The 14,308-nt window shown below is 45.1% G+C and overlaps 1 protein-coding gene across 1 annotated transcript in view; it reads left to right on the plus strand.

Moving 5' to 3' along the window:
- tpcn3 (two pore segment channel 3) overlaps window positions 1-14,308 on the plus strand; it is a 120,601-nt gene that overhangs the window by 17,855 nt on the left and 88,438 nt on the right. Inside the window, exons 4-5 of the mRNA XM_083634891.1 lie at window positions 5,192-5,320; window positions 11,508-11,624. Coding sequence (XP_083491017.1) covers window positions 5,192-5,320; window positions 11,508-11,624 — 246 coding nt within the window. The remainder of the gene's footprint in view (window positions 1-5,191; window positions 5,321-11,507; window positions 11,625-14,308) is intronic.

The following is a 14,308-nucleotide window of genomic DNA, read 5'->3' on the forward strand; positions in this document are numbered from 1 at the left end:
GCATATCTCTAATGTTTTTATACTATGTTTATTTTATCATGCTTTTATTTACAGTTTCATTGTCTTGACAATCACTTTGCAACGGTGCCATACAAATATGGTTTATTGATGATATTATTATTAATATTTTAATAAATATGATTATAATTGAGATACATATATATATCATAATATGTAAACGTAGAATCAGATATCACATAATATAATATTTTTATTATTATTATTAGTAGTACCAGTTGTTGAAGTACCTAAGATTTTCCAATGTTCATAGTATTTTTTTTTATCATTCAAAATTTGTATTGGATTTTATGTAGTGCGACAACAACACAAATAAAACAAATGCAAATTTGTATCAATTCCCTTAATCGATTAATTGGTCATGTTAACGATCAATTAATCGATTAATCATTATATTAAAACGGCTTTTGACATACAAAATAGAAAATAAAAAAAGCAGGGTTTTACACCTGTCTTTAGGCCGACCCAACAAGTTGATCAACCAACTAAACGTTCTGCATTAGCTGTCATTGTGCTTGTGGACGAGATATATTTCAACATGGTATTACAATGTTCACAATGATTACTGTTGTCTTTTTGGGTGTAATTCTCCACCCTGGACTTTCTGCCTGCTAGCTTGGCTTTCTTCTTCCTTTGTATGAGCAGTGAAAGTTACATTTTGTCCTTGTGGTGTTAAATGATTTCAGCAAAGAAGATAAAAATTAGAAAATAGCACATAGTCTACATTGTCACTTAATCGGTTAACATAGAGTTTGATCGATCAAATTCTTCCTTTTTTTACCTTTTTTTCCAGATTTTTTTTTTATCCTATTTTTATCCCCCGTTAGTGCTAATTTTCATTTATTTATCCTGGTTGCTGCTCCACCCTCTGCCAATCTGGGGAGAGCTGAAACTGGCTCCATGCTTCCTCCGAGACATGGGCAGTAGCCAGCCTCTTCTTTTCACCTGACAGGGGAAGCTTCACCGGTAGGACATAGCATCAAAGAATAAGAATCGATCAAATTCTTAATGACCGATTAATCGATTGTCGCTTAATCATTAACATCCCTAATTTGATTAGGAAATTATTGTATCTTTATTGCTTTGATAAAAAAATAAAAAAATAATTTGTAACTTGTGTTACTTGACAAAGTAACTGGTATACTATTACTGAAATCCTATTGGTAATAAGTTATATTACTGAGTTACTGCTAAAAGTAAGTTATAGTAAGTAAGTAAGTATATGTTACTTTTAATGAGTTACGCCAACCACCGTTCTTTACCCATGGACACATTTCGTACCACGTTGAGGCTTTATGAAACACTGTTGGTAGTTGCAAGTATTGCTCTATTAGGTATTCTTTCTTGACTGAAGTGGACTCAATCGTCATAGTATTAAGTAGTATTGTGTCCCTCTATGCAGGTGACCATGTATTAAGTAGTATTGTGTCCCTCTGTGCAGGTGACCATGTAGTAGTGTGTCCCTCTGTGCAGGTGACCATGTAGTATTGTGTCCCTCTATGCAGGTGACCATGTATTAAGTAGTATTGTGTCCCTCTATGCAGGTGACCATGTAGTAGTGTGTCCCTCTGTGCAGGTGACCATGTAGTATTGTGTCCCTCTATGCAGGTGACCATGTATTAAGTAGTATTGTGTCCCTCTATGCAGGTGACCACGTATCAAGTAGTATTGTGTCCCTCTATGCAGGTGACCATGTAGTATTGTGTCCCTCTATGCAGGTGACCATGTATTAAGTAGTATTGCGTCCCTCTATGCAGATGACCATGTAATAAGTAGTGTTGTGTCCCTCTATGCAGATGACCATGTGATAAGTAGTATTGTGTCCCTCTATGCAGGTGACCATGTGTCCCTCTATGCAGGTGACCATGTATTAAGTAGTATTGCGTCCCTCTATGCAGATGACCATGTATTAAGTAGTATTGTGTCCCTCTATGCAGATGACCATGTAATAAGTAGTATTGTGTCCCTCTATGCAGGTGACCATGTATTAACTCATTCAGGGCCAATGACGTCTTTGACGTGTTATCAGGAATAGCCCAGAGGGCCAATGACGTGTTTGACGTGTTTTTGTTTTTATTCGTGCAGCGCATAGTTAAAACACTTCCCCAGCCTGTCACATGGTATCAGGTCCCTAGCATCTAAGACAACACGTGAACAAACACATACCGCAGCTGTTGTTTTGAAATTGAGCAAGAGGAAAAGCAGAAAACGGGTAACGCTTCCTTGTGCAGACAGGAGAAACGCCATTGAAACGCGCCTCGGCGCGCTGCACGAGCTGGAGTCGCCTTCCTCTGTGCCAGCCGGGAGAAAACGGGAGAAAGTAATCAAGAGATGTGTTTGATCATCGGAGGAATGAGGAAATGATCGATCAGTTTGCGAGGGCGGTGAGGACGTGTTGAATAGCCGAGGGGAAAACGGGAACGATCAGATAGCAGGGAGGATATGACAGGGAGACATGGACGAGGACTGGTGGACCAGAACAAAACAAAATAAACACACAAGGCAGAAGCGGCAGTCACAGCAGCCCGCTGTCCTTTCTCAAGAGCTATTCAGTTGGTTCATGAAATCGCTGGGCTGCGTGCCCTCCAGTGTTGCTCCTGGCCAATCCCAGCGCCACAGGGCGTGGTTATTGCTTATCCTATGTGGGGTTAGAAATCTAAAAGGGGGATCGTGTGTGTGTGTGTGTGTGTGTGTGTCTGTCTGTGTGTCTGTCTGTCTGTCTGTCTGTCTGTCTGTCGGTGTGTCTGTCTGTCTGTCTGTCTGTCTGTCTGTCTGCACACTCACTCACACCGAGTAAACTGTATTGTTGAATGTAAAAAAAAAAGCACTTCATGTGTATATATATATATATATATATATTTTTTTTTTTGTCATTTGTGTCCTAACGAATAATATTTACATGTCTGATGTCAATACAGTTCAAAATAAAAGAATTGAGAGTGAGTTCTGCCTGAGATTGTGCCCTTTTACAAAAATTGCCTTTTCTCCTGTTTATTTTCTCAGGGAGACCTTTTGGGGGAAAACAGGGTGTATATAAATGGCTATAAGTAGAGTACAGAACATGCTAAAAGCTCACTTTTTTTTCCTGGTGAACCCAGAGACGTACATCTTCATTTTGAGGTATTGCAAATCACTCTGGTGCTAATAGATAATTTACTGTGGGTCTTGAAAGATGACCAACAATTATGAAAATCTTTGGCCTGTGCTAAATATTGGCAGTCCTAAACTGGCCCTGAATGAGTTAAGTAGTACTGTGTCCCTCTATGCAGGTGACCATGTGTCCCTCTATGCAGGTGACCATGTATTAAGTAGTATTGTGTCCCTCTGTACAGGTGACCATGTATTAAGTAGTATTGTGTCCCTCTATGCAGGTGACCATGTATTAAGTAGTATTGTGTCCCTCTATGCAGGTGACCATGTAGTATTGTGTCCCTCTATGCAGATGACCATGTAATAAGTAGTATCGTGTCCCTCTATGCAGGTGACCATGTAGTATTGTGTCCCTCTATGCAGGTGACCATGTATTAAGTAGTATTGTGTCCCTCTATGCAGGTGACCATGTAGTATTGTGTCCCTCTGTGCAGATGACCATGTAATAAGTAGCATTGTGTCCCTCTATGCAGGTGACCATGTGTCCCTCTATGCAGGTGACCATGTATTAAGTAGTATTGTGTCCCTCTATGCAGGTGACCGTGTATGAAGTAGTAGTGTGTCCCTCTGTGCAGGTGACCATGTATTAAGTAGTATTGTGTCCCTCTATGCAGGTGACCATGTATTAAGTAGTATTGTGTCCCTCTATGCAGGTGACCATGTATTAAGTAGTATTGTGTCCCTCTATGCAGGTGACCATGTATTAAGTAGTATTGTGTCCCTCTATGCAGGTGACCATGTATTAAGTAGTATTGTGTCCCTCTGTGTAGATGACCATGTATTAAGTAGTATTGTGTCTCTCTATGCAGGTGACCATGTATTGAGTAGTATTGTGTCCCTCTGTGTAGATGACCATGTATTAAGTAGTATTGTGTCCCTCTATGCAGGTGACCATGTATTAAGTAGTACTGTGTCCCTCTATGCAGGTGACCATGTATTAAAGGAGAATTTCGGTTTTTTTTAACCTGGACCCATCTCCTGGCATTAATTATGATTTATATAATAACCTTCGTTATTTCGAATCCCACATAGGTTACGCCAAACCCCACATAGGTTACGCTAAAACCACCACCGCAAAGCGTCCTACCTGTTTAGTTGACCAGTCGGCAGGAAAGTATCGCAGGACTTCACGAGACTTGGTGACCGAGATCGCGTTTGAGGTAATTTGGTCCCTGGGAGAGACCAGGAAATAGCCTGGGGGGAAATATCACTATGGTGGATGTTGACGGATCAGATTATGGCGATAGCGGCGAAAACGGGAATAAAAATAGCTATTTAGATGCAGGAAAGACAGGCTCACACTTGGCCCCAAATCAGCTCCATTTTACGACTGACTTGGACGCTATTGATCTCAAAACAACGCTAGGACGGCCAGAAACGCCGCGGAGATCGCTGGGTGAGTGGCCAAATCATAATTAATGCCAGGAGATGGGTCCAGGTTAAAAAAAAAACGAAATTCTCCTTTAAGTAGTATTGTGTCCCTCTATGCAGGTGACCATGTATTAAGTAGTATTGTGTCCCTCTATGCAGGTGACCATGTAGTACTGTGTCCCTCTATGCAGGTGACCATGTATTAAGTAGTATTGTGTCCCTCTGTACTGGTGACCATGTATTAAGTAGTAGTGTGTCCCTCTATGCAGGTGACCATCTATTAAGTAGTATTGTGTCCCTCTATGCAGGTGACCATGTATTAAGTAGTATTGTGTCCCTCTATGCAGGTGACCATGTATTAAGTAGTATTGTGTCCCTCTGTACTGGTGACCATGTATTAAGTAGTAGTGTGTACTCTATGCAGGTGACCATGTATTAAGTAGTATTGTGTACTCTATGCAGGTGACCATGTATTAAGTAGTATTGTGTACTCTATTCAGGTGACCATGTATTAAGTAGTATTGTGTCCCTCTATGCAGGTGACCATGTATTAAGTAGTATTGTGTCCCTCTATGCAGGTGACCATGTATTAAGTAGTATTGTGTCTCTATGCAGGTGACCATGTATTAAGTAGTATTGTGTCTCTATGCAGGTGACCATGCCGGTGGAGCTGCTGTGTCTGGTGGTGTTCACGTGTCGGCTCGTTCACTACGCAAAGGTCATCCCCCGAGACAAGTTCTGGAAGGACGCCAAGAATATCTGCATCATCATCATCCTGCTGGTAGGAGGGACTTATCTCCCTCAGTCTGGTAGGAGGGGCTTATCTTCATGAGTCTGGTGGGAGGAGCTTATCTCCAACAGTTCCTGTTCCTGATTGTCTGATCTGAGAGCCGTCTGCCATAACATCCTGCAAACCTTGCCTCCAAATCTCTGCAAGACAGCCTATGGTGCCTCAGTGGTGTAAGGGTGATGAACCGGTCTTCATGGGGGCGTTTCTTTGGCTTTTTTTTCCGGCTCCACCCACATAACCAGCTGTGCTGCTCATCCCACAAATGCAGGATCCTTACAATGAGACAGCATTGTAAAGGGAAAAGCACACTTTTTTTTAAGTTTAATTATTAATTTACAGGCACTCAGGGCAGAAATATGGAGAAAAAGGTGGCATTCTAAATGGGTGTTCAACACCTGTGAAATCACTTGTTGCCTGACATCACAGGTGTACAGTTCCATTTCAGGAAACAGTGGCCAGCTGCTTTACAAAAAACAGTCTAGATGCAACTGTGTGTGATTTAGAAAAAATAAATGAATAGATAAAATCCCATTGCTATATACCCCTCCCACATATTAATGCAATGTGGTCTCTAGCCGGAGGCGCTAAATTGACGTCAGTGTAAAAAGGGTGAACTGGCAAGACGGGACAGATGTGACACATTCTGATCACGTGCTATGTGTGCGAGGGTACCAGCATACAGGGTTCCTACGCAGGTCTGGAAAAGTATTAAAAGCGATTTTGGTCATTTCCAGTAGGGATGGGCAATGAATTTCGAATATTCGAATAATCGTTTTTATTATCAAGATAGACTTTTATTATTGAAAGTTGAAAATCGTTTTTTAATGATTATTTATATATTCTTTATTTTTACCCGCGCCTGTCTCTTTAAGAATGACTCCGTTTGTCCATGTGGCGTTGCCGTAGGAGCTGCGCACCACAGCTGCGCAGTGCGCACTGGAGCAGAACAGTTCTAGACTCAGCTGACAGCAATGCAGCACTCAGTAGCTCTAGAAACGCTAGAAATGTAGTAGAAATGGTCTTAAACTGTCTATATTACAGCAACACTCATCCAACAAGGAAAAGGTTTCAAGGCTTGTTACTGCATGAAGAAAAGCTGATATTCTGTCTACTGTTCCCTGAGCCATCTTGGCGCTACGCTAATGCTAACGTTGCTAACGGCTAACTAGGGATGGGGCCGGATCGGAATTGGATTTCTTTTTTTTTCTTTTTTTTTGCAATTCCAGCGCGGGCCGTAATTTGCCCATGTTAAATAGTATCATTCTTTGCCTTGTATATTTTCTTAATTTTGTCTGCTTTTTGCAAGGTATATTTAAAAAAATATATTTAATTGGCCAAATTCTTGCCTATACTGTATATTCAAGAAAAATATTGGTATCGGCATAATATCGGTATCGGCAGATATCCAAATTCAGGTATCGGAATCGGATCGGAAGTGAAAAAAGTGGATCGGTGCATCCCTACGGCTAACGTAGGTCTGGCAGCCTATTGGTGCCAAAGTCACCCCCTCTCCCTGTCCATGGGATTTCAGCTGCCATTCATTTTTCCATAGACCTTGCATAAAATGTTTATAAAAAACATTTTACTTGGTCAAACCAAGCGATTCAACTATACTTAGAATCAGGGGAGACATTTGACTATTTATTTATTTTTTCCGGTGGGCGACTTTCAACTAAAAGTCGACTTTGGCCCAGCGAGTTTTGACTAGTGCTCTTCCTAGAAATGCCCATCCCCAAGGGAGGTACGGTGGTGCAGTGGTAAGCACTATCGCCTCACAGCTCGAAGGTCGGGGGTTCGATTCCCACCTGGGGACGAGGTGAACGCTGAAGGAATGCGTGCCCGTCCGCATGTCCTCGAGTGCCCACCGCCCGGGTGGGGTCGGCAAAAGGGCCTTTCTGTGTGGAGTTTGCATGTTCTCCCCGTGCCTCCCGGGGGTTTCCTTCATATAGGAACCCCCTTCACAAAAACATGCAATATCCTGGTTGCTAGTGTGGTTCCTCCTCTGGTCGTTAAGGGCGCCTGTTCAGAGGGAGGGGAACTGGTTGGAATAGCGTGAACCTCCCACGTGCTATGTCCTACCGGTGAAGCTTCCTCTGTCAGGTGAAAAGAAGCGGCTGACTGACTGCCCATGTCTCGGAGGAAGCATGGAACCAGTCTCGGCTCTCCCCAGATCGGCAGAGGATGGAGTAGCAACCAGGATTGAGAAATCAAATGAGCACTAATGGGGGATAAAATGGGATAAAAAATAAAAAAAATAAAAAAATGCTAATCCCTAATTTCCAGGTCTTGAATAGTTTGGGAATTTGAAAGGTGTGTACCGGTTTAGGTCCAGTACACACATGATTCTATCTTTGATGTTGTTTTGAGCCACATTGTGTTGATGATCAAAATAATGTTCAGATTCTATAATGGTGTGCTGGAAAGTCTTATTATACACGGTATGGCAGCATGGTTTGGTACTCTTACTGTCCAGCTCAAATCTAGAATTGTAAAAATGATCAAAACAATAAGGAAGGAAAAAAGACACGCACATCCCAAAACCCACTGCGTTGGGTGCTGGATCAAAAATTACATACCGCTTTCAGACAGACACGGTTCTGGTTCTGGCTCTGGCTCCGGCTCCGTTCTGGAGTCTCAGAACCTTGGTGCTTCCTGGCGAACCAGCCCGTGTTCACACCAGTTTAAGCGGAACCAAAGTGGGAGGACATTATTCGGCAGTCCTTCTTCAGTTTTTTAAGTTTATTAATTATTTGGTCTGGCGTTCGAGTGAACCCAGCCTTGACCATCTCTTCTGCAAGCTCGGCATACAACTTGCTCTTTCTTGTACTGCTTTCTAGCTTTTCTTGAGATTCGGTAGATGCAGACCACTGCAAATTATTTTTCTCCATGTTGTCACTGCCTTCTTCTCCTTCCTGCTCGCTTTCACAGCCTAGAATAAGACACGCCCACTGATGATGTCACAGGTCGCAAGGAAAAACCAACTATTTTTTGGTTCCGCTGAGAACAAACTTTTCAGGTTCCGAACCAATTATTTTTTCGGTCTGAACGCGCCGGCCGATTCAAATTTGGGTGCACTGCTTTTTTGAAGCAGTGCACACGTGTTATAAGCACATTTGTACATTGGACTCGGGGAAATGGTGGCCATCTTGTAATTTTGGTCAAATCTGACTTCCCTCCCAATCTTAAAATAAATCTTATGGTATTCCCTATGTGTGAAATTTCACGTTTTTCTCAAAAAGTGCACAATTCCTCTATTTTTGGGAGCTAATCCGCCCTACTAATCTAGACATCTTGCACGCTACGTGCACTCAATTCCTAGACTCGCCCGCTGCGCGGCCTCGCCCGCCCTGCAGCTCGCTTACGTTACTCAGCTGCTGTGTGGCCTCGCCTGCTCTATTGGGAATTGCTCAACTTTGCATCACAACAGTGCCCACTTGCTCCATTTTATATAATTCCTAGGCTTGGCCACTGCATGGGCATCGCCCACCCTGCAGCTCGACCGCTGTGCAGGCTCACCTGCTCTTATGACATCACTGATGACATCATCACATCCAGTCATGAACATAGGGTCTGCACCATAATCAAATCCAGTCAACAACATAGAGTCTGCTCCAAAATCACATCCAGTCAACAACATAGGGTCTGCCTGGAAAAATATGGAGTTTTAAAATGGAAAGCGTGTAGGAACCCTGCCAACCAATCATCTCACATATTCTGATATGTGTGGCTGTGGAGAACAATATCTATACAGTGATATGACCTAATTAGCACGGGCAAGATGTCTATCTGCCTAAATCATATGGAACACAATAGAAAGTGTGTAGGAAGCCTGCTCCTGGTTTTCCCTGCGGCCGGGCTGGAGTGGTTCCTGGGAGTTCCTCTCTAGGTTGTGGCAGCAGAGCCAGCCTGCTCAGAATGTGCTGAGGAGACGTTCTGCCTGGCGTTAGCAGAGACCTTTAGCCCGACGTTTTGCCGCGTCAGCACCTGTTAAACCAGAGGCTTCCTGTGATTCAGTCACTCTGAGGCAGACACACACACAGAGAAACACTGCTGCTGCACACATCTGCCTGTTAGCACATTTGAACACACACACACACACACACACACACAGAAACACTGCTGCTGCTCACACATCTGCCTGTTAGCACATTTTAACACACACACACACACACACACACACACACACACACAGTAAAACAATCAATGTCAGAATGTTTTTTCTGTGATTGTTGCAATCAAAATGCTTCATTTTGCTGCAGCTTTCCTCAAAAATTGAAATGCAATGTGCAAGGTTTTATGTGATTATTTTGCTGTAAAGTTGCGGGAACTGGCAAAAATTCCAACAACTACCTACAGTACCAGCAACTTTTTCCAAAATTTGCGAAGTTTTATGTGGGTTTCTTTCTATAAATTTGCAGGAACTGGCAAATATTCCAGAGAGTGGTTGAATTTACATTAATTATCGCAACTATAGTATAAATCGAGCACGCTGCGCACGCTTTCTAGCCTGCCATGTGTTATCATCTTCCTCCTTCCCCTCCTCCTCCTCGCTCATTTCTGCCATCCATCGTCGATTCGTCATACGCAGCTCGCGGCATATAGACAGCAGCGCGGTTCTCTGTGTGTGTGTTTCCCTATTTGTTGAACTCGTCAACTCGAAGTAGCGGCAATTTTCGCCGCCACGGTCGCGGGTGCTTCCGGTCCAACGGTCGAGTTTTCGAGTCTCAATTGTCCCTCGTTGGTTTCCTGGCGAGCGCTCGACCGCCTCACAGGCTCGCAGATGCAGCTTGCCCAGCTGGCCTGCGTTTTTTCAGAATCTACGAGGTAGTTCAACTTCCTCACTGACTCCTCTCCAAGCCTTTTGTTAGATCTCTGTATGCCAGGAGACTTCCCACTCAAGTTAGCACAAGCATTAGCCCCAATTAGCACAGCTGGCTTGGCTTTCCCTGCAAGTGGCTTTCTGGCTTACTAGTGGACGGTTAGATTAAAATATTACTCATGTGAGTAAACATGATGATCCCGCGGTCAAACTCGAGTGAGTAACGCGACTGAAGGAGTGCTGAGGAGCTGCTGCAGTGTTTGGTTGAAATGGAAACCTCTAAAACAGGGGTTCTCAAAGTGCGGCCCTCGGGAACGTTTCTGGCAGCCCGCGATGAGTTAGGTGACATGATGGTATTCATAGGTTTACTATCTTTCACAGCTTTAAAACAACTGTGTTTTAAAGCCAGCGTTGTTAGGGTTGCTGTGAGACATGTGGATTTAGGTGCGGATACTTAATGTCCAAGACACACTTGGTAACTGAAGTCTTGATAACTAGGAACGCTGTAGCACTTGAAAGCTGAGTCTGCAAAGGTTCGAAGATGGGAACTGTTGCAGAAGGTTGCCGTGAGGTTAGTCTATGAACAACTGCAGAGGACTTGCAGAGCAAACCTTTATAGGTCCCGAATATGACATCACCTTGTGTTATGACATCATCAGTGAGACCATCAGAGAGGCATGATTCAAGACACTTATGAATCATGACATCATCGCCGTCTGTGACATCATCAGTGATCTATGACATCATAGTAGGAATGATGACATCATCTAACAAGCGTGTAGTGTACCATGAAACTAGATGACCTAAGGCAGGGGTCCGCAATTACTTTTCACCAAGGGCCACATTTTGCTGAGGGCTGGGGGCTGAACGGTGCCGGCGCACATTTTTTTGGGGGGCATTTGAAGCCAGATTTAGAGGAATAACTCATTTTTAAATTAACAGTTGTGATGTCGTGATTCAGTCTTAACCACCAATATTTGATCCTTTTCTCACTCACTCCTATGTCACCACCTGCTCTCCCTGCAGGGCTTGAAATTAACTTTTCACTAACGACTTTGCGATTAGACGACAGGGGAGGCCCAGCCCATTTTTCTAACCACTTTCTCATTGGTGCTACGACCTGTCACTCATTCAGTTTCAACCCCCCTAGACTGGCCTCAAACCCCAGAAGTGGCTGTGAAGTGGCACAGACTTGTATATGTCATATGTGGAGCGCAACAATTCAACATCATATTTGAGTCTGGGGAGAGACTACTGGGAAGGTGGCTAAATGACGTGTGTGTGTGTGTGTGTGTGTGTGTGTGTGTGTGTGTGTGTGTGTGTGTGTGTGTGTGTGTGTGTGTGTGTGTGTGTGCGCAGCTCACCCTGCTGGATATGATCATCTATGGAGCGCTGACTGCTTCAGGCTTCTATGCTGTTCGCTGGTCCAGGGTCCTGCGCCCGCTCCTATTGGTCAACATCACCGAGGGACGGCAGGTAGCCCCGCCCCTCACCTCCCACCTGTCTCCCCTGGCCAGCTTGTGTGTGTGTTTATATAGTCTTGTCATTTGTACATTTCTTGGTTGTTTAGACAATATAAAGGCATTGAACATGACACAAAATATCAGCATGACGGAAATAAAACCAATCCAGAAGGAAGGGTTTGACAGCCATATGAGGGGTTTCACATGCATACATGTCATTACATTACATTACATTACGTCATTTGGCAGACGCTTTTATCCAAAGCGACTTACAATAACACATTTTTTGTCTGCAATAGAACAATCAACTATGGAGCACAGTCTATGACAACTACAGCTTCTGAAGGAACAGTGGTACAAGTTTAGGTTAGTGGTACAAGGTTGGTTAGAGAGAGACGAGGTTAGATCAAGAAGGGCCCAGATGGAGCCTGAAAAGGTGTGTCTTTAGTCTTTTCCGAAAGATCGGCAGTGATTCAGCAGTCCTGACCGAAGGTGGAAGCTCGTTCCACCATTGAGGTGCCAGGGACGAGAAGAGTCGAGATCGGGATGAGCGACTTTTGAGCCCCCGTAGCGAAGGAGGGGCGAGGCGACCTGCACTGGTGGAGGAGCGAAGGGAGCGGTGAGAGGTTTGGAACCTGACCATGGATTGCAGGTACCGGGGAGCTGTCTGGTGTACTGCCCTGTAGGCCAGTACCAGTGTCTTGAATTTGATGCGGGCCGAGATGGGAAGCCAGTGGAGCTCCTGGAAGAGGGGAGTGACGTGAGAGAATTTGGGTTGGTTGAATATCAGACGGGCTGCAGCGTTCTGAATGAGCTGAAGCGGTCGGATGTCGGTGGCAGGTAGGCCGGCCAGAAGCACGTTGCAGTAGTCCAGGCGGGAGGAGACAAGAGACTGGACCAGGAGTTGAGTCGCTTCTCTTGTGAGAAAGGGACGGATTTTGCGGATGTTGTAGAGAGAGAACCTACAGGAGCGCGCTGTAGCAGCTATGTTGGCAGAGCAAGACAGCTGGTTGTCAAGGATCACCCCGAGGTTCTTGGCTGTTTGGGAGGGGAGTACAGTGGTGTTGTCAATGGAGATGGAGAGATCTGCAAGAGGGCAGTCTTTTCCTGGGAGGAAGAGTAGCTCGGTCTTACCAAGGTTGAGCTTGAGGTGGTGGGCAGACATCCAGTCGCCAATGTCTTTGAGGCATGCAGAGATGCGAGCCTCGATTTGAGTGTCAGAGGGGGGGAAAGAAAGGAAAAGCTGGGTGTCATCAGCATAGCAGTGATAAGAAAAGCCATGAGAAGAGATCACATAGGCAAGAGATCTGATATAGAGAAGGAAAAGTAAGGGGCCCAGGACTGAGCCCTGGGGGACACCGGTGGTAAGAGGACAGGATCTGGAGAGGGACCCTCTCCATGAGACCTGGTATGAGCGGTTAGAGAGGTAAGAAGCAAACCAGGAGAGTGCAGAGCCTGAAATGCCGAGGTCGGACAGAGTGGAAAGAAGGATTTGGTGGTTGACTGTATCGAAGGCAGCAGACAGGTCAAGGAGGACAAGAACAGAAGAGAGGGATGAGGCCTTAGCAGTGTGAAGGGCCTCTGTGACAGCAAGAAGAGCTGTCTCAGTGGAGTGAGAGGCCTTGAAACCGGACTGCAGAGGGTCCAGGAGGTCATTTTGGGAGAGATAGAGAGAAAGTTGTTCGGACGCTGCTCGTTCGAGGGTTTTGGAAAGGAATGAGAGAAGAGAGACAGGTCTGTAGTTGTGAATAGCAGTAGGGTCAAGGGAGGGTTTCTTAAGCAGAGGCTTGACTCTTGCAGTCTTTAGAGCAGGGGGGACAAGACCAGAGGACAGAGAGGAGTTAATGAAGGTAGTGAGGAAGGGAGATATGTTAGGTGAGATGGTTTGGAGGAGAGAGGAAGGGATAGGATCGAGGGGGCAGTAAGTGGCTCGGTTTGAGCTGATGAGTTTAAGCACTTCATCAGGAGAGAGAGGAGAGAAGGAAGCAAATCCAGGGGCAGGGGGCTGAGGAGCAGGATTGGAGTCGGGAGTGTTAGTGGGGGTGGCTGGAGGATGGAAGGAGGAGCTGATGTCGTCCACCTTTTTTGTAAAGAAGGTTACAAAATCATCAGCAGAGAGGGAGGAGGGAGGGGGAGGGGAGGGAGGGTTGAGGAGGGTGGAGAAGGTGGCGAACAGTTTACTGGGATTGGATGCAGAGGACTGGATTTCAGAGATGAAGAAGGAGGTTTTTGCTTTAGAGACAGCATCAGTGAAGTTTGAGTGGATAAGGTGATAGGAAGAGAGATCTTCAGGGAGATGTGATTTTCTCCATTTTCTCTCAGCTGACCGAAGCTCAGTTCGATAAGTTCGCAGAGATTCAGTCAGCCAAGGAGAAGGGGGAGAAGATCGGGCAGGCTTAGTGGTGAGTGGGCAAAGAGAATCAAGAGCAGAGGAGAGAAGAGTAGTGGAAGCCTCGTCAGTGGACAGGAGAGCAAATTGCTCGGCGGAGGGAAGTAGGGAGAGGACGGTAGAAGAGAGGGAGTTGGGAGAGAGAGTTTTTAGGTTGCGTCGGGTGGTGGTAGAGTGGGGGGGAGATGGGTGGGAGGAGGGGAGGGGGATGGGAAGGGAGAAGGTGATAAAGTGGTGGTCGGATACAGGAAGAGGGGTCACAGTGAGATTAGAGGTGGAGCAGGATCTCGTGAAGACCAGGTCAAGCA

Source organism: Poromitra crassiceps (assembly GCF_964638095.1).
Source record: "Poromitra crassiceps genome assembly, chromosome: 4".
Taxonomy (NCBI): domain Eukaryota; kingdom Metazoa; phylum Chordata; class Actinopteri; order Beryciformes; family Melamphaidae; genus Poromitra; species Poromitra crassiceps.